Source organism: Channa argus, chromosome 22, assembly GCF_033026475.1.
Source record: "Channa argus isolate prfri chromosome 22, Channa argus male v1.0, whole genome shotgun sequence".
Classification (NCBI taxonomy): Eukaryota; Metazoa; Chordata; class Actinopteri; order Anabantiformes; family Channidae; genus Channa; species Channa argus.
This window is the reverse complement of record NC_090218.1, coordinates 11450590-11474219: the sequence shown is the minus strand read 5'-3', so window position 1 is coordinate 11474219 and position 23630 is coordinate 11450590. Positions and strand designations below refer to the sequence as shown.

The 23630-nt window shown below is 40.4% G+C and overlaps 3 protein-coding genes and 1 pseudogene across 6 annotated transcripts; 2 read left to right on the top strand and 2 right to left on the bottom strand.

Annotated features, from left to right (window-relative positions):
* Positions 1-115: 115 nt before the first annotated feature.
* Positions 116-4141, top strand: LOC137108074 (histone H1-like). The gene has a single exon (XM_067492356.1). The coding sequence runs from the start codon at positions 1037-1039 to the stop codon at positions 1673-1675; it is 639 nt and encodes a 212-aa protein (XP_067348457.1). The 5' UTR covers positions 116-1036; the 3' UTR covers positions 1676-4141.
* Positions 4142-4378: 237 nt separating this feature from the next.
* On the bottom strand, positions 4379-6260 carry LOC137108109 (histone H2A-like). Its single transcript, XM_067492428.1, has one exon. It carries the CDS (start codon positions 5894-5896, stop codon positions 5513-5515), a length of 384 nt encoding a protein of 127 aa, XP_067348529.1. The 5' UTR covers positions 5897-6260; the 3' UTR covers positions 4379-5512.
* A 12-nt stretch (positions 6261-6272) lies between these two features.
* Positions 6273-7217, top strand: LOC137108108 (histone H3-like; annotated as a pseudogene).
* A 6671-nt stretch (positions 7218-13888) lies between these two features.
* Positions 13889-23132, bottom strand: fam114a2 (family with sequence similarity 114 member A2). Of its 4 annotated transcripts, none has more exons than XM_067492079.1 (14): positions 23020-23132; positions 21770-21999; positions 20248-20347; positions 19738-19839; positions 19529-19632; positions 18540-18674; positions 18281-18445; positions 18056-18179; positions 17896-17981; positions 17684-17788; positions 17051-17175; positions 16871-16943; positions 16534-16587; positions 13889-16132 (listed from the first exon to the last, which is right to left on the bottom strand). In XM_067492079.1, the coding sequence occupies exons 2-14, from the start codon at positions 21977-21979 to the stop codon at positions 16034-16036; spliced, it is 1482 nt and encodes a 493-aa protein (XP_067348180.1). In that variant the 5' UTR covers positions 21980-21999; positions 23020-23132; the 3' UTR covers positions 13889-16033. The 4 variants fall into 4 exon arrangements, with proteins under 4 accessions (XP_067348180.1, XP_067348178.1, XP_067348176.1 ...); XM_067492077.1 differs by having other exon boundaries at positions 22961-23105; XM_067492075.1 differs by having other exon boundaries at positions 22926-23084.
* Between the last annotated feature and the right edge of the window lie 498 nt (positions 23133-23630).

The following is a 23630-nucleotide window of genomic DNA, read 5'->3' as shown; positions in this document are numbered from 1 at the left end:
TGACCCCAATTCTTGAATGAATTAATTCTGTCTCACCCCAGGTCCAATAAAGACACTGTTTGTTTGTTTGTTGCCTGTAGGTTTTTAGGGCAGCAGTCAATGGGAACTGGTTTTGTTCAGCACTGTTGATGTGTGTGGGATGAGCAGAGACCAGCAACACAAGCGGTTACAGCTGGTCTCCACATTAAACTCTGCACAGCAACCTCATTCACCAAAATGAGAAAACACGGCTGAAAACGGACCTTTTGAATCTATTAAAATAAATATAAATATATTTTGCTCTTTCTTGCACTTGCATCTCATAAAGTGTAAACACTGTTCTGACAGGACTTTGCTTTGATGTTTTCTCCTCGACTTCATGTTTGCTGCCTTGTACTTCACTTGTAAGTCGCTTTGGATAAAAGCGTCTGACAAATGACTAAATGTAAATGTGTGTGACCGTGTCCATAAATGGAAACACAGTGTTTGTATGTGGGACATATTTTTTCTGGAGGTTTCACTCATGTTCATGTCAGTGGAAGCTGAACTGCACCATAAAGTGAGGCCTCCATCAGTGTGTTTGCTGCGAGCAGAGAAGCTCCAGTTTTTACAAACTGATCAGCAGCAGACTGTTGCTTTTACTTTGACTCCCTGAACAAACATGTGGGCCACCGGGAAAACCTCTGCTGCTGGCGTTTACACGGATTTTTAACCCGTTTACGAGACAAATGAGCAGAGAAGCGCTGCTCAAAACGACGGAGAAGTGACGTTTGGAGGCTCCACAGACAAACGGCAGCGAGCATCCGAACTCCACATGATCCGGATCTGAAGACACACATGTCCGCTCTCGGCTCCCTTCACCTGCAGCCTTCAGCGCTTCTCCTCCGGGGATTTTTAACGCTTTTGTCGGTGCAGAGAAAACACAAGTGTCCCGGTGTTCACAGCACCCAGAGGAGCCCGGACTGCTTGAGTCTCCACGGTTCTCATGCTGTGTTTAAGTGCAGCTCCCGCCCCGAGTTTTCCTAAACTCGTCAGAGGAAACTAGTCACACGACAACATGGCAGAAGTCGCTCCAGCTGCAGCTCCGGCCCCTGCTCCGGCCAAAGCCGTCAAAAAGAAGGCCACCAAGCCCAAGAAGAGCGGGCCCAGCGTGGGCGAGCTCATCGTTCAAGCCGTGGCCGCGTCCAAGGAGCGGAGCGGCGTGTCCGCTGCCGCCCTCAAGAAGTCTCTGGCTGCCGGAGGCTACGATGTGGACAAGAACAAGGCCCGCGTCAAGACCGCCATCAAGAACCTGGTCACCAAGGGAACCCTGCTCCAGACCAAGGGCACCGGAGCCTCCGGATCCTTCAAGATCAACAAGAATTCCGAAGACAAGGCCAAGAAGCCAGTCAAGAAAGCCGCTCCTAAAGCCAAGAAGCCCGCCGCCGCCAAGAAACCCGCCGCCGCCGCCGCTAAAAAGCCCAAAGCAGCGGCAGCTAAGAAGCCGGCAGCAGCCGCTAAGAAATCCCCCAAGAAGGTCAAGAAGCCCGCAGCGGCCCCCAAGAAGGCAACAAAGAGCCCCAAGAAGGCCGCCAAGAGCCCCAAGAAGGTGCTGAAGAAGGCCCCGGCGGCCAAGAAGGCCCCGGCCGCCAAGAAGGCCCCCGCTAAGAAGGCGGCCAAGCCCAAAGCCAAGAAAGCCGCTCCCAAGAAGAAGTGAGCGGAGCTCGGCCTCACTCTCTCAACAAAGGCTCTTTTAAGAGCCAACACATGTTCAACAAAGAGCTTCTTCCTTATTTCATTAGCATCTTTAATATCTCTGTGAAATATATACAACAATACAAAGTCACAGTGAGACATGATGTGTTGCTGAATAATCACATTTTATTTTTTTTTCCTCAGCTTCTGAAACAATGAGCATCGGTGTCACACTTCAAACACCTGAAGGTGTCAGGGCAAAAATTTCCACATTCAAAAAGTAAAAATACAGAAAATCATGAAGTTTAACAGAAAAAGTTCAATATCACTGATGCCATGAAACTTTCACAGTAAAACTATTGGCTCAGTACAAATTGGAGGAAATTAAACACTGAAGATTAACACTTTATCAGCAGAGATTCATTAAGTGATGATTTCATTCTTGGATTTTATATTTGAATGTTGTTAATTATCTACAAACACTAAATCTGCTTCTTTGGAGCTGAACTACACCAGGAGAAAAAAGAGCAAGTGGATCAGCTCAGACCTGAACCAGACTCTCGGGTTAAGGATGAAATACAAGTCCTCATGTTAATGAGAGAAAGTTGTTGATAAAACTGGAAAATCCAGAAATTAGAATCACAGAAAAACTAGAGAACGGAATCATAAAAACCAAAACTACTAAACTAGAATGAAAATGGTGAAAAAACAAATTATTCTTTTTATCACAGTTTTCATCTTCCACCAAAAACATTGAGAAATTGAACAGTTTTGTTATTTGGGCCACAAATACAGATCATAGGCCATAAAAAGATCCATATCACAATATATTGACATCAGAATGTCCTTGATCAATGTGACGCACTGCTGTACAATGGGAACTGGTGAGAAAAATAACTGGTCCATCATTTTTAACAGTGGTGGAAATGGTGATTATTTGTCCCAATTTTATGTGAGTGAAATAATACATGTTGTGGTTTTATTTAAGTGGGGCAGGTTCAGGTGACCTGTGAACAATTTTAGTTGTGAGTGGATTTCATTGCGTTACTATATACTGTATATATGCAGTCATGCAACTCATTAATGACGTCCACACCTTCAATCACAATCCTGATTTCCTGCCGTGGCTGGAGAAGATCCTCTTCCTCCCTGAGATCAAACACTGTCATGGTTCTGATTCTCCTTAATCCTTTTGTACAACCTAATAAAATAAAAGACATTAGGGAAGTTATTCTATCTAATTGATTAGTGTGTGACGTACAAATGTAAAAATCACTTTGTAAGTATAAAAAGCTGATCTTTTGTTAAAGCTGGAATATGGATGCACAGCATCACAGTACAGACCACACTGGTTTGCGTTCAACCACATCAATATACATTAATTTTACATGATTATGTGTCAGTAAGGCTTAAATGACTGATTCCAAAAAGCTTATCAGAGATTCTTTAATGAGTTGATCCACATTTTCCCCTCAGTACACAATGAGGCACATCAGTAGACACTCTCTTCTTACATTCACATCCAGACTCTAGGTGCTCGGATGCATGAACACAATGTAAAATGATTAGTCCAAATGTGTAGCCTGTTTAAAAATGAAAATATTAGACGTAATATTAGACAATAGTCCTCCACGCTTCCACTTTTGCAAACCCACACCCGCACAGTTTGGTACTGGACCCACATTTATCTCTAAATAAAATCCTCCCCCGACATGATCCTCAAAGCCTTATTAAACACGTACACCCATCATCTACAGCATGAACATCCCCTGATGGTTTCATTGTTGTGGTGCATTGGGGTCAGAATAGATGCTTTGACCAGTTTGTCAACTTTGAGAAACGCATAGATATTGTGACTTAACCCAAAAGTGCACAACAGAGTGTAAGGACAGTTTTAGGTGGCTCCTCAAGCAACTCTTGTAAAAATAGCCCTATTATACCAGTGACAGCTACAGTACAGTCTGTGTATGTGTTAGACAGACGGTGAGACAAGATGTGTCAATCAGCTGTTAATCAGCTGCACTGTCAGTTGTAGAATGATAATTGGATCACTCCCTTTTCCTTTTCCATAATTTCTTGCCTTCGAATTGAAAAGCTCTTGGCAACTTTCTCTTATCACCATGTGATTGTTTTGCTTATTCACTTTATTTAAAAGGACCAGTGTCTCCAACTGAAATATCAGGAATGTGGTAAGAAAAATGTGTTCTAGCTTCAATAACAGGCAACTTTAAGCTCAGTTTTTTTAGATGCATGTGTCATGTGTTCAAAATATTTTTTTGTAGTTGAAAGTTGACTTTTAACTGCACAGTAGACATTGATATGTTGTCAGTTCATGTTTTGAGGATGTCTGGTTATGACGCCTTGAAAGATGACTAAAAAGTCCATTCCATGTCTTCCTAGTGCATGGAAAGTTAAAATAGGTGCACGCATAAGAACGCAACGTCCACAATATCTGTGTACGAGCTTATACTGTTGAAGAAGCTCAGATCTTCTTGATAGTGATGCACCACAGTCTTTGCACTTCCACATTCATCAGGAGACTAGGGAAGATCAAAAGACCCACTTGGGATCTTTAAACTGAATATTTAATCTATCAATGATATTTTTTAGAAATAAATAAATATAGTTAGTTAGTTTAGTTATTTTTTCATCAGTGGAATGTTACAGTGCTGCCTTAGAAACTGCTGTGCAGCACTTTGGAGAGATTGCAAACAATGTGCAGTAAGATGGTTCCATGAACTTTTATTGAAGCAAAAATCCAAACTTCCCTGTTGACCTCTATCACGAGTCAGTTCCAGGAGCGTGAAACAAAAAGCTACAACAAATGATTATTTTCCCCAGTAGAATAACGAGCACATTATTTTTAGGATAATTCTGTATTGTAATACCTGCATCCACAGATTGTTACCAACACAACAGTAATTTGGTTTTTGGGAGCAGAACCCCACAAACCTCTGATGTTATCAGCTCTTCAACTACTGACATTTCTAAAAATGATTTTAATTCAGCAGTTCATCTTTTGAAGGATTATATTGTTAATTTCTTACTTTAAATAAAACTGATGTTTTGTTCACCATCCAATCAAGTCAAATAAACAACAATAATATTTGACCTTAATTAGTATATGCTTATCACAGTGAGACATGATGTGTTGCTGAATAATCACTTTTTTTCATTAATTATACAGTAATTACACAGTTTACACCTGACAACTACAAATAACTGATAATCACAATTACTTGTTTGCTTGTGGCAAACATTTTTTTCATAACAGTGAAGGTGATGGATGAAATTCTCTGTTGTAGTAATAAGCTGTAATTACTTATAAGCATATTAACATATGTCCGTGTTAATGTCAACATTCTCACAATATAAATTGACTAAACAATCTTTGTCACAAATCTGAATGTGTTAATTATCTACAAACACTAAATCTGAGATCTGAATTATCAGATCTTAGACACGGTGACACACTGTGGTACAAAGGAAACTAGGGAGAAAAATCACTGGTGTTTATTTGAAGTCAGTGGTGAAGTTGGTGACAAGGTTGAAGATTTTTCTCCATTTTATTTGTAGTGAAATAATGAACGTTGTGGTTTTATATAAGTGGAGCAAGTTCAGGTCTCAGGGCAAATTCAAGAAAAGGATCAGTGCGTTGAATTTAGTGATGGTTTGTTAGATTTTCAAAACTAAGACTTAAACACAGTCCTACACAAACCTCCAACTAACATTGTGTTTTTCAGCTCATGTGGATGTTCAGTGACTTTTGTCTCAATTGTAACATGAAGGAAATTTGTCGTCAGTGTTCAAGTGTGTGGCTCTGAAAAGAGCCGTTGTGGTGGTTGAAGCGGGTCCCCGTTTACTTCTTGGCGGGTTTCTCGGTCTTCTTGGGCAGCAGCACCGCCTGGATGTTGGGCAGCACGCCGCCCTGAGCGATGGTGACTCCTCCCAGCAGCTTGTTGAGCTCCTCGTCGTTGCGCACAGCCAACTGCAGGTGACGGGGGATGATCCTGGTCTTCTTGTTGTCGCGGGCGGCGTTTCCAGCCAGCTCCAGGATCTCAGCGGTCAGGTACTCGAGAACAGCCGCCAGGTAGACGGGAGCTCCGGCTCCAACACGCTCAGCATAGTTGCCTTTACGCAGCAGCCTGTGGACACGACCGACTGGGAACTGGAGCCCAGCACGGGAGGAGCGGGTCTTTGCCTTTGCTCGGGCTTTGCCACCGGTTTTTCCACGTCCAGACATCGTTAGTTTATCTCTGTAGTTAAGACTCAGAAAATAATGACGCTTCTACGGCGCAGAGCTTGTTTTATATCCGCGGGGAGCGCGACGGTTCCTGCCAGACCAACCAGAAAAGAGGCTTCCAGCAGCGCAGCAGAGGGCGGCCCGCTGTGGATTTGGGCGCACAGTTTGAACAAGCTTGTGTCCAATAAGCAGCGGAGACCGAGGCGGAGACTCTTTCTTCCAGGCGGAGCTGAGCTCCAGGAGGAGCCTCTCACCAATCAGGAACAGGAGCTCGAACGCTGCGTCACCGGTTCACTGCCGCGTCCCACGGTTTAAGAGCAGCGGCTCGCAGATCTGTTCCACATTTTTCTCCAGTCTACAGGAAGTAGCTAAAGAAATGGCAAGAACTAAACAAACCGCCCGTAAATCCACCGGAGGCAAAGCTCCCAGGAAGCAGTTGGCCACCAAAGCCGCCCGGAAGAGCGCCCCGGCCACCGGCGGAGTCAAGAAGCCCCACCGTTACAGGCCCGGTACCGTGGCTCTCCGAGAGATCCGTCGCTACCAGAAGTCCACCGAGCTGCTGATCCGCAAGCTGCCCTTCCAGCGCCTGGTCCGAGAAATCGCTCAGGACTTCAAGACCGACCTGCGCTTCCAGAGCTCCGCCGTCATGGCTCTGCAGGAGGCCAGCGAGGCTTATCTGGTGGGTCTGTTCGAAGACACCAACCTGTGCGCCATCCACGCCAAGAGGGTCACCATCATGCCCAAGGACATCCAGCTGGCCCGCCGCATCCGCGGAGAGAGGGCTTAAGAGGGTCCAACCCAAAACCCACCACAACGGCTCTTTTCAGAGCCACTACACAAACTGAAGACTCTGTTTCTTTGTTGGACCTTGATAGTTTTGTTTTACATAGGCTCAACATGGAAAATGTAACGTTTGTAATATTACAATACATCATGACACTGATATTTAATATCTGAGATTAAATCATAATTCAACATTTTACTTATTTCACCCATAAACCTCCTTTATAAATCACAGTACTTGTTTAGAGTTAAATTTAATGTTTACATTAAAGAAAACATGAGTTTGTTCACTGACATGTATTGAAATGTACAAAGTATTTGCTTATTGCTAAATTCATTTTAGTACATAATGGACATCAAACACACAGACCATGAACTTTACAGTGAAGTCATTTCTAAAAATCTGTTGTGTATAAATCTAACACATAATATTCATAAACTTCCATCACTTAAACATCAGTGTAAATATATTTGAGTACACTTAATTTATTTTGTTTGTTTTTGGACATTTTTGAATACAAACCATTTATGCTTCGTTCTGAACCCTAATCAGTGTCCATCCTGTCTTTCCAGTGTCCTCATCGTAACAACTAACTGAGCCTAAAACAGTGTTAAACACAATCGTGTGTTTTACTTTTCTAAGCTACATTTCGGTGATGACCGGCAAACACGGGGCCTTAAATCTCCTCAGCTGTCTGCTGGTGCTGCGACAGCCGGATGTCCACACACTCACACCCGTCTGTCTGAACGCTGAGAAGACACCCTCAGCTGCCTGTTTGTCTTCATTTGTCCCCTCTCTGTCCTCAGTGGTCTTCCTGCAGGTCACAACATAGACCTGCTTGCTCCAAATCTCATCATTGTTTGGACCCCGGTTTCTCTCCGACCTGGAGACTGAACCTCCTGAAGAGTTGAAAGGGGGAAATTGCCTTCCTGTCTTCTTCCCGTCCTCCGTCCATCCTCTGCGGACGAGCCGAGCTGCGGTGAGGAATGAGTCCGTCTGACTGTGCTGCTTCTCCAGGGGGACCGAGAATACAGGCTCAGACAGGACGGACACTTTACCCAGACCAGGAGGGACGGCTTCTTGCTGTCCGTTTACTCCCTCCATCAACTTGATGTCCCCTATTCTGTAACACGGACAAGAGGTTTGAGGTGTCACACCAAGAACTGTAATTTAAAGCTTCACATTATATGAAATAAGTTATTCTGCGCCAACAGTTGTGAATCAGGACTTTTTAAAAGTAGTACAAGAAGACACAGAACCTGAAACACATAAAACATAAGAACTAAAAAAAAAAAAAACTATAAAACACATTGTGTCATTTTGTTGGACAATTTTCTCTTATTGTTGAAACAAAGTAACAGAGTCAGTGGGGAAACAAATCCAAGCTTGAAGCTGCTCGAAGAGACTTCACAGCAGCAAAAAAGTCAAACCAGGTCCCTTCAACCGGCCCAGCATCAAAACAACAGCACAAATATTTCACTTAATACAGGTAATAAAGCCAGTGCCAACATCCATCAAAGTTACTACAAGCGGCCACATACACCAATACATAAACACACCAGACCACCTCATTCCTCACATGTGGACAGGGGTCAGCATGGACACGCTGACTGCCCTGCACCTGTCGATCGTGGTCAGGTTTAAGTTTGTGCTGCAGTACAGAAGCTCTTCCGTGGGTTCGGACCTTGGGCGCACACACATTTGCAGTACATACATCCACGTCTTGTACACGTTGTACATATAAATACACAAAGTAAAATGCGACACAGCTGTAGATTCAGGTAAATACCAGATTTTAGTGCTGGGTCCTCGTTCACTTCCCCTCAGGACTGACTGCTCTGACAGTGTCCCCCTCCCTCTGTCTCTCCTCCCTCTTTATTTAAGGGAATTCTCGAGTGAATTTCCCAGCTGTGGGATCAATAACGGGGTGTGTTCTTTACTAATGTATTCACTGCACAATGACGTTTTTCACTAAGCTTTCAGCCATCTTGTGTTCACGTCAAAAGCAACGTTTGTGCCAACATCTTCTCCAGCCTGAGAAAGTCGTTTCTCCCCAAAACATTTCTCGGCGTTAAAAATCATTATGCACATGCAGAATTTGTAAAAGGCTGTAGCAGCTGTTCATTAAAATGAATCTTCTAGCTCATTTGCCTTCGTGCTGAACTCAGCCACCTGTGGCGAAAGACGTTCAGGTCACTGGAAACTAGGTCAACATTATATTGATTGTTCGTCATCTCCTGAGTTCAGCAGGTTCATCTGCGCTGGGCCGTTGGTTTGTGAGGTTGGTGTCTACTGAGTGAGCAGAAGGTATTTGCAGGGTTCACAGCATCACTCCCTGTCCTCATCCAAGAACTAGTGTATGATTTAGACACGGATTTTAAAACGTTTTCTTGTATGTGAATATAATTTATTTAATGTCATTTGGAGCATTTCTTAAGCACAAAAGAGACATGGTGCATCATGGTGCAACATGAATCTCCTATATGGTATTTAATGCACTTCCTATCCTATATGTGTGTAAATATGTTTGCCGCAAGTTCAAAGGTAAAAAGTCGAGAGTCTGAGAGTGTTGCCTACAGCTACCAACTATTCCAAATATTTAAGGTCTCATATGTTGACCATCTTATTCAAATAAATCCCTGGACCACAGTCCACATGGAGAAAGCGAGAACTGGATCATAGCGGATTGGGGTCAGTTTGTTTTAGTTTGTGTCTGAGGGGCCACAATCCTGGGTCAAAGTTAATGGGAAAACCCACAAAACTTTTTTTTCAAATGTCCCAGATTGTCCAATCCTGATAGTAAAGTACAGCCACAGCGTTTCGTCATGTCTGTTGTTAAAGGACAATACTGATCAACTACAACATTAATACCACAGCTGTACTCATCTAGGTCCAGATGTAGAAATGCCATTCGTTAAGGTGTTTGTCAATTTTCTTAACGGTACATTACTTTGCAATTAACATATTTTGATGATTTAAAGGCTTAGTTTTAAAGACATTTAAAAAAATTAAATCATCTTGTTATTCGCAGCCACTGTTTTTAGTGTGTGTCTATCGTGTTGGACTAGCTAAGCCAAGCAGCCACATGACCTCCCCAGACACTGTTTTCCATGTCTGCACCAGAGAAAACGTGTTGGAAATATAAACCACAACACACAGTACTGAATTGTCCAAATGCACGGTGAAAACATACATATAGACCTAAAGCCATAAGGGTCAAAGACAAGTCGAGCTCAGCCTGAAACCTGAGGCGTGGTCTGTCCCAACAAGCTGCAGCTGGGACTCATGGAGTCCAATCAGGAGACAGCAGCCGGGTCTTTATGGTCGGAGCTGCTTGCTGATCCACAGCACCGATGGCTGATCAGCTCGTGGAAGCTCGACTTAACCAAACACACCGTCGGGTTCAGGTATTTGTATCAGACTTTCCAGTGGGTGACTTAAAGTGTCACTGTGTTTATGATGATGTAAAGCAGCCTGTCACTGAGGCATTCAGCCTTCTTTGTTGGCGAAACAGGAATTCAGGGTAGGGCAGCTCAGCAAGCCAGCAGATGAGTTTCTGTTTATTGTATACGTTTTGTGTTCCTCAAAATGTGGAGTCCTGCATATTTACAGGCTGGTAAGACAAGAACACAGCATTGTTCAGCCAGAGATCACAGTATGTCTGCACCCTTTACTGTGGTTTGTGGCTTTATTTCAAATTTAAAAAAAGGAAAGGATGGGAGAGGTTTATTGATTCATGATCCGCGCCCAGATATTTTCAAAGAGGCCAGATTTAATTAGTGAAGCAGCAAAATAATTTGTTGGCCGCCTGAGCTTCAGCGATTTGATCCTTGCCCTCATTAATTGTAAAACAAAAAGGAGAAAGAGCTTAACTAATTACAAATACAAACTTACCAAGAAGGGTTTAAGAGTCTCTTTCTGCAGTTATGTGTTTTGTATTATTTTTATTTTTTTCTCATTCATTCTTTTACAGCTTGTTGTTTAGGATCCTGCGGGTTTTTTTTTTTTGGACTTGATGGCGTGAACCAACCCATTCATATTCTCAGGTGTCAATAAGTCACAGTTTGTCCAGTACCTCAGCATTACATGTACCCATCGATTGGTGATCGACACTCTGAGCTTTCAGTGTAGTATGATGGAAACCCTGACTCTTCCATATCTGAAAACAAGGTGACAGAGAGCGAGGTGTGATCTAAAACAAAGGCCCCCAGGTGGAGTCAACACAAAAACACTGCAGCTCATCTTTTCAGTCTCATACCAGTGGGTTCGTCCACCAGCGCACATGACTGTACCACACTGTGATAAAACTGAACATCAACATGGTCCTATAAGTTCACTCTGAAAGAAAAGGATGTTTTACGGCAGGAAATGGGGGAATCGTTACATGTGGGTGTAACATTGAGAGAAAACAACATCTGATTAATCTATTCTGACAATCGATCCCACGATGGTGGGACGAGCTACCAAACTGTGCACGTTCAGCAGACTTACTGCTGACTCTTCTGCATCTTCTATTTATAAAAAAATAAAAATGCCTTTCTCCTCTTTCTCGCACTTGCATCTCGTGAACTGTGAACACTTTTTTCCGATAGGACTTTGCTTTGATGTTTTTCTCCTTGACTTAGATTTTTGCTGCCTTGTGTCGTCTGCTAAATGTAAATGTATTCCTAACTGTTTTTGGGGGTTGATACAAGTTCTCTGAATAGATGCCAACATGTGAGGGTGGGGCACTCAAATGACTTTTTTATGTGGTTTCTTTATTTCCTAAAGGTATTGTTTATAGTGTCTATACAAAAGTCGTAAAGTCTCTTCCCACTGATGGACATTGACTCCAGTTTACCAAAATGAGCCAGTCCAAACAGAAAAAAACAAACACTAGAAGAGGGACACAAATTGTGGCACAAATAGAGTCAACGAAAGTGGCACCTCCTGACTCATGGATGTCACGCTGGATATCATGTATCATTGATCCACAATCCGTCTGCAACAGCAGAAATTCCCAGTCAGTGAGCGCGTCATGTTTACTTCCTGTATTATCCCGGAAGCATTTGAGCTCCTCGTTACACACCGCTATGCACACAGTAAGACTTTGCCCCCTGCTGGTCAAACGTAGCAACGGCAGCAAAACTGCCACAGCGCAAAAGCCAGTTGACAGGGTTTTATTTACATGCTACAGATGATTTTCACCACCTGGCTACACATATGGGTTATAGGTATGATAAATGATGGGGTCAATCTGTACCCGAAGTTTACTCCCACGTCGCCATCTTAATAGTCCGTGACATTGACGGATGACGTTAGTCCTCAGCAGTCGGCCTGGGTCAAAGCTAACGCTATCTGGTATTAGCCGTTAGCATTTGCTAACGTTAAAAAAATATAAAAATGATGTTGAGATCTACCAGAAATTTATAACTGTTTATAATTTATAATCCCCATTCAAAAGTTGTATAGTCCTGAGGTTAATATTTATTTTGTCTTTACCTGGTTTTGGCAATAGAGAAATTACATCTTCTGTCATCGTTTCATAGTAACTAATTCTCCGCTTTATTACATTTTTTCGTGGTGCTTTACAACAGTTATCTAATATCTGCCCAAACTTTTTTTTTTTTTTTTTTTTTTTTAAATACAATTCCAATGTCTTCTTAAACCCGTTGTTAAACCCGTATCCAATTCCTTCAAATGAATTTTGGAATCACACAATTCTTCAAAAGATAACTGACCTTCGGGAATATGAGCTTCAATAATGTTAAAAATAATGAGTCCTTAGAAGAACCTCACAAATTATTTTCTAAAAATTATACAGTTCATAATATTCTGCTAGTAGTGCATACAATATTATTTATGAGTAAAGTGTGTATTTTATTCTTCTGTCTTTTTTTTCTTACATCTTATGTATCGTTTTTCACCCTGTTCTATTCATTTAGATATGGACCTTGTGCTCTTTTCGTGAACACCATATATAATTACTGCTGTACACTAAAAAGATTTGCTCCATCTTCCACTGATAGATGAGTAATCCTCCAGACAACATTGATGTGCTGAACCAATTCTTTTTTTTCTTTTGAAGAACACTTCAATTTAATTGCCAATATTCCAGTTTAAAATATTCCCATTTCCTACTATAGCTAATTTTATTTTCCCTACCAAAGTTAGTATCTTATTAAGAAGTGTGTCACATAGTTTGGAAAAAAAACCCTAAATATAGGAAAGGTTATTTAATTCAGATTGGCCAGATTACTAAGTGTAAATTCCAATGCACAGTGGTCTGTTAAGGAGGCTGAGGATATTGCAGGATTGGCAACATATCTCATTAATTCTGGAGTCACAAACCAAAAGTCTGTTCTAGATTTTAAACTCCTATTTGGTCTTGACCATGAGTATTGTCTGACATTTGAATTATTTGCTCTCCATGCATCAATTAAAGTTTTCCTCCATAAACTCTTTTACAGTTCTATTGTAGTGATGATGATTCGAACAGAACGAATCTGGAACCAAATAAAAGTCCCCACCTATTTTAGTGACACCAATAATACATTTTTGCTTGTATTCTTTAACAATTCTTGTCCTCAGTAATATTTAGTTCTGCTATTATGATACCCATCAATATTTACCAAGAACCCAAATGTGCCGTCCATATTGACCAACAATACAATCCAGACTATCGGTGTCCTTTTTACATGCAACAATCTCACCAGGGAGTTTACGATGTGGCCAAACCTCCAGATCGATTACTTCCATGAGTAAAAAAATAAATATTCACGTCATCGGTTTTAACTTTCAGCACTTTACTGACATTGTGCTGTTCTCTTTGATTTGGAGGTTAATTTCTTCTCCAGCTTGTCAAACCTTGTGCCCAGGACATTTATTGCAGCCGCAATAGATTCAATGGACACACATTCTTTTGCTTCACCCACATCCAAGATGGCATATTTGGTTTGTCTGAAGCTACACTGACCTCCATTATCTAATTACGTTCCTGTAGCTCCACCGTTTGCTATTTTATTCAACATTTTGGTATTTAAATTATCTATATATATATATATATTTTTTTTTTTTTTAAATCTATACTTGATATGTTTTTTTCACCATATTCCTTTTGTTGTCAGTGGAAAACTATGAGTGTCTCAAGCAGCTCACTCCACGATCTTTTAGGATCGATCTAAGATTAAATTTAATTATGGCTACTTTGACTTTCACTCAACTACATCTAAGAGCAAACATCTCTATTTTTTATTGCACTACATTTCTTATCAAAAGTTGTGTTACGATTACATCACTTTACACATTTCATAAACACTTTTGTCCATTTTCTCCTTCCATGGACTTATTTAAGAGACTTATTTGACATATTAGCAGTGCTCAAAGTGAGCTGGTATGCAGTGATTGTACTGTTTGGCTTCCTGAACATGAACTCGCTGTTGCCTACCTCTTCTTCTCGATATAAAAAAAAATAAAAAATCAGATCTTTAACCCGTCATTTAGTTAATATCCCCCCAAACACAAAGCAGTACTATTCTACAGGAAAGGACAGATAAAAATAATCCATTACTTTTACACTAATATATATCACATACTTACTTTTAGTTAAGTAGAAATTTCAGTGGGTACATACATTGTATACCTTTTACTATTTACTACTACTATATTATTTGTACAGTTTTTGAGTACTTCATACACCTCTGTCTGTAGAACAGGTAAATAATCTAAATTAGGTTCAGGGTTTATTGTCATTACAGCAACTAGAAGCTATTTGTTGTTGGTTTCACTCCTTTTATCGTAGTTGTGACACTAACAAGTTACTTGTTACTCGAGTTACTTCCATTTAGTTCTTCCCTTCCTCCGTTACAACTCACAGGCAAATATTCATTTAAAAGAAAAAAAAAAAAAAACTGCGCCATTTACATCAGCATTTGAATCATGCTGCATAATTATTGTAAACTACCCGACAGTTAAACTGTTTAAATCAGCCTCATTTTACAACAAATGCAAACAACAAAAAATGCTATAAAAAAACCCCCAAATGCAGCAATTCTAATAAAGTTGTTGTGTGAGCTATTTTCTGCATGAAGACATTTTTTTAAAACAGGAAAAGTTTTTCACTGGTTCACTGAAACAACATAGAAAACTAGCTGTTTGAAATATATCGACTGTAACATTAAGACTTAGAATAAACGATCAGCGTTGTTACATGGACTTAAGTGGCCAGGTTACAGTCTCAGGACAAAAGTACACAAAGTACTACGTAAGCATTTATTTGAAAACAATCTAAAATACCTGATGTAGAGTATATTGCTTGAAAAAAAGCTGAATCCAGACCAAAAGGACAACCACAATCTTAACGGCAGATAAAAACACCTTAATAAAAGTCCTTTATGGATAATAATTAAGATAAACAGGTAGACGGCCGAAGTGTACATGCTCTGTTTGGATGAGGAAGAATGTTTTTTCTGCACTCTGAAAGGAGAATGCAACGTAATTTTAATATTCAGACAACATCCAAAGCTTTTAGTAGTGTTTATAAAGGCAGAGTCTTCTTAATGCAGGGCCACATGGAAATATTCCAGCTGTGTGACTGCCTGAATCTGTTTTGTGCTTCTACCAGGTCTAAAATTAACACTTAAATCTTCTGGTATTTGGGCATCAAGTAAGATCTTTCTTTTGTTTTTGAGTTATAGAAATAGTGACTAAAAAGAGCCAGACGATGGAAAAGCCAGCACAGCTGACAACAGCTAAGCTGCCAATGGTTTGAAGATGATATCAAAGATGCCAGAAATTTGTATTAAAAATAAACTACTTGAAATTGTTGGGAAAAAAATTCTGGAGTTCGCTAAAACCTACTCTGACGGCCAAAAAATAAAAAATAACACCCTAAAGCTGTCTTTGCTTAAAGACACTGATGGGACTTAAAAGTGTCTGTCTCTTAAATTCTTAACTGCTCCAGGATAAGACCACTAATGTGTTGGATGTCATGGTTTGAAACAGATAAGGAGACAGAATCTTTTGAGAAACCTTTAAAAATACCAGTGGTGTTTCCTAAATGGTGGTTCGGTGTCCTTTTGAGGCAAGTGCTACATTCCTCTTTGATGGGTGCTAGTAGATCCAGACCTTCCCAACACTGTACTTCAGAGAGTCAGTTTAATGCGCTTTACAAGCAAACCAGCGGTGCGCGGAAAGTTAACACTGTTTGACGAGAACACGCTTCTCCTCCCCGGCATAATAATGACTTTTGTCATCGTTGAGCTGAAAAGCAGATAAAAAGCTGATGCAGGCAATGTTTAAAAAGGAGTTTTGAGATGTGTCAGTTCTTTGCTGGGAGTCCCACTGTGGCAGTAGTGATGAAGGCCAGAGGTGGATCACTCCGTGGACTCAGCTCTCCTCTGGATGTGGGAGATCTCCAGGATCGGCATGAGAAGCTGGAAAGCATCCTGGATGTAGGAAGCACTGTTGGAGGCCTGTGATGGAGGATTTTTAACAAGACGCACGCGACATGTGAGATTTTCTGAAATGTCCATAGTTGTTCCGGTATATTTCTATAACATACATGCACAAAATTCTCCCCCTAATAAGCCATTTATGTGAAATCGCAGCAGGTTTTTAGTTGCTATATAAATGAAACTTCAAACAAAACAGCAGCCGGTGGATTAGCTCCACTAGAATAAAAAATGGCAAATGATTGTAGGAAATTATTTAAAGCTGATTGCTTTTAATGTAATAGTCGTCTGTTTTAGGACAAAAAGGATTCGCCTACACTATAGCTTTACCAGTTTTATTTTGCCAGTTTCAGACTCTAAGCATTTGAAGGAAAACAGTAAGTTAGTGTTTGTGTGTGATGCTGTGCTCTGATGCTACAAACCTCCAAAAAGACTCCTGTTATCAGCGGGTTGAGGACATCTCCCTTCTCATTTGACTGTAAAACGCAAAGTTTTGATCACATTACAAAAAGAGTTCTCAAATGAACCATTGACAACAGAGACGTGTCAAACCTGGAAGTAAAAATGCTAAAGGTGCTTTGCTACAACTGCTTTGAGATTAAAGTGGAGCAGAATAACACTGATGGAAACAAACGAGACAAAGTACAGCTACATATAATAAAATACCATCCTATTAACTCTAATCCCAACAAAAGCAGATAATATGAATGATTGTGACTCATAAATGTGATTTAGCCTCACACTACATATCTCACTTACCCCTGTAGCTGTTAAGCAGGAGGTGAATTTCTTGGAGAGCAAAGAGACTTCTTTACACAAAACAACTGTCAACCTGAGGACACAATTACAGCCATTAAGTATGTTACTGTGGCACAGATGAGCCGGTGAACAACCTGCAGCACCTCCACATGTTCAAAGAGAAACCTCAGCTTTGCTTACTGGGACAGGTTGCTGGCCTCGGTGCTGCTGTTGGAGAAGAGGATCATCTCAGCCAGTTTGTGGAAAAGCTCGATAGATCGAGCAGTCAGCTCAGCCAAGCTCCTGATGGCTGCTGCATGGACCTCCTGACGACACACACGTGAATCGACCAACAAGCAGACGCAGAAGAGAATTTTTAAAGAATGCCAAATATTTTCAGTTTTCACCTTCTCAACATTGACAAAACCAGACTAAAATTATACCAGTTAATTCACCACGATTAATTGGTATAAATAGACTGAAACTCCATCACCTTGATGGAAAAATCTAGTTGTATGTCTTTGAGATGTTGTTTGCATACCAACGTTTGACAGTTGACAATTTGTCCCTGATTATTCGACTCAAAAGCAAAATGTCGCCACACATGACTTTTGGCATTCTATTTTTCCCAAAAGCTGCATTGGACCTGTTGCTGTGCCTGCTGACACCATGCGGCGTTTTCAGACTTTTAACTTCTCGTGACAACACATCGTAACTTACAAGTGTTTGTGTGTTAGCATAAGGCCAGTGTGTCTATCCGTACTTGTGAGTAACACGACGGTCAGATCACCTTTTACGGCCAATTCAGAAAACCAGTTCCTGTGTTCTGCGTACCTCTACAGAGAGTGCTTTCTTCACATCCTCCTCACTCTTCTCTTCCGCCTCCTCCTTCTCGGGGGGGCTCATGTCAGTGATCTGGCTATGGGCACTCTTACAGGCCTTTTGAAAGTCAGAGAACACGATTTGAACATAACTGCCACCGTGTTCACGCCACAATGGTTTGTGAATTAGTGAAGTGACAACTCTAAATAAACTGTGGCTGGTACCTTGCTGAGTTTGTCGGCTGTGGCAGAGACACTGAGGCCCTTCAATGCCTGTGTTAACTCCCTCTTTAACTCTGAGCCATCCGCATCTGGAATTACAATCAATCAGTCATTTTATATGATGTCCATGTCCACGCAGTGCTGGTGTTTTTGTGGCCTTTACCTTTCTTCTCATCAACTTCCTCATCATCAAAGTCCACTAGGGAGAAGGATTCCTTGATCTGATCCAGCTCCTCTCTAAGTTGAAACAGCTCGTCTCCAGATAAGGTGGTCAGCACCGATTTCACCTACACCACGCATGCAATGACACACAGTCACATCTGAAGTCAAACTTATGAACGTGTCAGTGCTAATTTAACCTCGGTAAGTGTCACAACCTCAATCATACCTTAGACTCGCTCTCCCGAGACAGAATCTCCAGAGCCTCGAGGTGCGACAGACCCTGAAATTCATCAAACAGCATCCCGTAGTGAGCTACCACCTTCTTCTCTGAATCTGATGACTCCGTCTCCACTGTCTGCAGCTCCTCTCGCTCCTTTGCCTCCCTCAGCACCTGAGAGACAGACAGGGTTGAGATAGAGGGACAGAATCCAGCCCTCACCAGCAACACAACCAGTGAATGCGTAAACCATCTCTTGTGTGCCTACCTGAGACAAAGTGGCGTTCCTGTTCATCAGTCCTTTGGTCTTCTTAAAGCCAGGATCACCTTCCGCAATCACATCCATCGTTTTCTTCCCGATGAATTCCAGAGCATCCAGACTACCTGTTATCACTGTCTTACCCTGTAAGACAGAGTGTAAGGTCCTTAAGTGTGGAACAACAAGTGGATTACCACAGTCGTGCTTGGCAATATAAAATAATTTAACTGTCAATATTCAATTTCCCACTTTCAGCACGACCCTAATGAAAGTACTGTGTTTATCCAATTATAGTGAAGGTATGAACTAAATTACGATATAGAAAGTGCTGCACTGTAGATTGGTTCTTGTATCAGCAGTCACATCAGAAATTCACATGAAAATATGCCTTAAAGCGGTAATAATAATACATTTTAGTACATTTAGTGCCTTTCTGTCACTTAATTCCATCATATATAAGCAAAAGCAAAAAGAAAAAAAAGTCAGATCTTGCAGAGGTAAAAGTAGTAACACCACAGTGTAGAAATATACAAAAAGTACAAATCCTACAATCAAACTTAGTATTACTATTTTGTATCTAATAATTACATTGTGACTTACCTAAAGTTCTACAGGGTAGCTGCTCCATTTTACATTGGGGATCGATAGGTCTTATAATCAAGCTGTATATAGTTTTATTAATCTGATTCTGAAAGGTAACTATAGGATATTAAATAAATAGATGAGTAAAAGTTCAATATTTGCCTCTAAAAGGTGATGAAATATGAAGTAGAAACACAAAATTCTACTTGAGTACAGAACTTAGTTACTAAGTTACTTTCCAACCACTGATAACTGCTAGCACAGACAAGAAGGCAACTTTGAACAGATGAATCTTAGGTCACGATTTAAAAAGAGGTAACAAATAAGTGTTGTCAAGCTTTTCTGGAAGAGAATTCCATATCCAAAAAACATCTGCCACACAAATTCTTTCTTTAAGCTTCTGAACATCTGCTTACTGTGTTTTGGACGACGCTGGTGAGCGACGACAACATTCCCATTGCACCTCCCACCGCTGAAGATCCGTCTTCCGCTTCTTTGTTCTTCTCACTACTGGCATCACCTGCAGAAGAGGAAACCAACAAATATGAAATGGTTCCATCATAATGACCAAGCAGGAGCCCCCTACCCTTAACAGTAGTTAGTTAGTTACACGTTAACATCTCACTTGGCTGTTTCTGTTCTTCCTCCACCTTCGCTGACATTTCGGTTGGACTGGGAATTCCCAGCGACGTCTCAGCCTTCTCGATCACCTGAGTGAGCCCCTGACCTGAGCACAAGCAAGACATGCAGCGGGTAGAATACACCACAGAAGAAGCTCCAACAGTAACAGACGGAAAATCTGTGAGGTGTCATCACTAGTAAAACACAATGTAGAAGAAGTTTTGAAGTAAATCTAAAAGTCTTGTTCTCCGTTGTCTTTAGTTGTTTTTAGGTGCAGTCAGGGATCTTACGTAACTTTAAGTCTGCATTATGTGAGCACAAAATACCTGCTAATTTATGGAACTCTGAATAATCAGGTTACTGCTTTATTTCCAATAAACAAATTAAAGACAAAGCTTAAATATAAGAAAGATGATGACTGGTTGTATTGTTTTTTTTTATTACAGCTCTTCAAATATAGGCAACAACACTGTGTATAATATAGACAATTTGTTTTTAGGTGGGCTACACTTACCCACAGTGGCCACAGTAGCAGTTGCTGTGGATAAGATGGATTTTCCCCAGCTGCCCCAGTATCCCCACCCTCCCTGAGACACGGTGGACTCATTGGCTGTCTGAGATAGAGGAAATGAGGGCAGAGAAGGTGGTTGGAAAAAGAAATGGCCAAAAATAAATAAATAAATAAGATTAAGAAGTTATGAATGAAAAAGAATCAACAATTAATGCAAACAGAACTACTTTTGTGACCCTGGGGTTAACGGCAACTACTGATACAGGTCAGCGCTTATCACCAGTCTAAACACACTTGTGATAACACTGCATCTTGTTTAAAACTCCCAGTGAAACCGTTAATACTTATGCAACACAGGACACTATGGAGTGTAAAGTCCAAGAGGTCAACAGACCATCAAGTGTCATCGTTTATTGATGTTATTGTCATTACATCACATTACTTTAACAGTCAGACAACTGAGGTCAATGGCATTTTAGAACCTGTTACAGTAAATACAATTACATGACGATAACTATGTAATTAAATTTCCATATCGAGGTCACATATGTATTTGAAAGTAATTCTGGTTAAAGCTTTATGCACAAGAGTATAGTGTTAATACAATTTCAAAGAATTTGGTACACAACGCCCCAAATATGTTGATACCAATTTTAATTTCAAAAAATGAACCAATGTAATGAATGTATTTCAGCTTGAATTTTATATACTTATTTATATAGAAGCCCTGGGACTTCAAATAATAAAAAGCCTCTACTGTTATTGAAAAAAAAAAAATATTCTGCCAAAAATAAGACAGTCGGCTTTTTGTTTATCATAGTATCATGTCTCTACTGCAGTTGTTGTCACATTATGTGACTATGAAAAGCCTGGTTTGATGTGTGTGTTTAAATCAGGAGATCTGCATTATGTATCTATTGACACACGGAACGGGGATGTCGGCAGTTTACTAACTAATATAATCTGTGAACATTTTGATAACATGTTGTCCATATAAATTTAACAAATAAAAAATACTTAATTTACAGTGGACCCGCTGCTGCCACATGCTGTTTAAGCATTACCTTTCTTTTAGGTTTATTATGCTGCCTCATCACATTCCCCAGAACCTTTGACAGCTACTGTGGTTACTTACGGTAACATTGGTACAACAGTAAACGAGGACTGTTGCGTTTTAGAATTTTGAATGTCTTTTTAGTAGCAAATTATCAGTTGTAATTATCAGTTGCATCCCTACAACAGTAGTTATTCTTTTGTAATGTGGGGTGAGTTGCTCTACCAGAAGCATAAAAAAGTTTCATCATTAACATTCAATATGGCAAAATACTGTTCTAGTCAAGGCAAACATTAAATTACAGGTGATATGAGATACTCTCTGGGGAACTGTTATCCAGTGTTTGTCTGGTTAAAAACAAATATGCTCTAGATTTAAATCATGTGGACTTCAGTGCATTTGGGAAGATCTTCCCATGTATGATCTCCTTTTAGTTTTGTCTGGTACAAACAAAAATCTTCTCATCGGTACCTTTGCCGGTTGCTCCACTACTGGCGTCATCTCATCTTCAGCTGCAGGTTTGGGGTCTGGTCTCCTTCTCGCTTTCCTCGTTGGGGCCACATCTGTAGCGATGTCAGGTGTAGTTGGCAATGAGCTGTCAGGAGTGCTGGCAGGAGAAGCATCCTGAACCTTTGGTGCCACGTCTGGACCCTCTGCTGCTGTAGCTTCACTATCTGACATCTTAGTGTCTTAGTACATGCCTTTTAAAGAGGAAAATCAACAAGACATAGGTGTTACATTCAATTCCTGCATGCCTGCATTCTTCTAATAATGAGACTTTTAAAAGCTTACAGCAAGAAACAAATATCAAAGGTTAGTCGTTTTTTTTTTTTTAAAGATAGAAGCACAACCAGAGATGTTAATGCATTGCATTGAATGGTAAATAGTTTATGTAGTTAATGATCAATTTGAACATGTCGAGGTAAGAAGTTTTGGAACAGCAATGACTCAATAAGCGTTATATCCAGCTGTAATGTTTCAGGAAGATGAGATCATTCTTACTCATACCGCGGGACATTAAATGTGTTAATTCTAAGAGTTGTGCTGCAGTAGTATCGTGTATATTAGCATAGTATAATTGACTGTGACTGTGAAATCAAATTTCCCTTAACAGATGGTTTTATGACACAAACGTAGGCTGCATTTCAACGACACCCAGGGAGCAGCAATGAACTTTTCAGCTTTTTAGCGCTATTCTAAGAAAGGAGTTGTGACATAAGCGAGACGAACACAAGTACAGATCTATAAGTCAAATAGTCCTTTAGCATTTTGTTAATACCAGAGTGTCAACACAGTTTTATTTGTAGTGTTACTCATACGTCACAGACATAAACAATGACATGCAGTCACACAGTCGCAGTGCTGCTAACTGTAACTGTATTGGCGAGCTAATGACTCGTGGCTGATAACTTAAAGTACCACATCAGCGTTAGTTTTTACGAGTGTATCTTCACGCAATCACGACCGACCCGCAAATTAATCAGAAATACGATACACACGAATGCACTTTAGCTACAAACTCGCCTTTGCTGTTTCTCAGCTGTGACTCCCCGATGCTAGCTCTTAACGCTTACTCGTGCTCTGCTAACAGTTCCCAAAATTAAAAAAACAAAAACAAAGATTTAACCTGTTATGTATTTCGCTTTGCTTTCCTTCGCTTACTTCGTGTATGACACTTTCTGGTTTCAAAGAAAACAGTTTAAGGGTTGACTGTTCCTCACCGTCTTCCTCCCGCAGGATTAGCCACGTCACATTGTGTTTTCACTGAGCGGCGCCACAGTTCGCCACAATGACAAACTCAAGTTCTGGTTGTTACTTTCAAAATAGTGTATTTATAGAAAACTAAATAAGCAAAAGACTGTACAATTAGAAATCAACTCTTTCTCACGATAGAGATCTAAAAATCTTCAATTGATTTTGTTTTAAACCAAAAACTTGCGTAAACATTTTGATAGGTATGCGCGGGTAAGCGGGTTGATTGCTTTATTTTGAAGGTAAAATATCCGGCCACACTACCGGCCTACTTTCGTCGCTCGTCCGGTTACTTGGTTGAAATAACTATCGCGTCAAAGGTCGCAAATAAGATTAAAAATAAAAATTCCAAAACCTTCAAAGTAAATGGGAACTTTGATGGCTATCAAAAATAAATGTTCTGTTTTATTTATAGGTTATAAAAGATGATAAGAATAATAAACAGGCTACTTAAACACACTTAGAAATCAACTTGTACAAAAATCCCTTGTACTTTATAGTTAAAATAAATCTAAAATAAAATACTACCCTATTGTGAATATCTGCTGATATCTGCAGACAGTAATTGGCAAAAATAAAT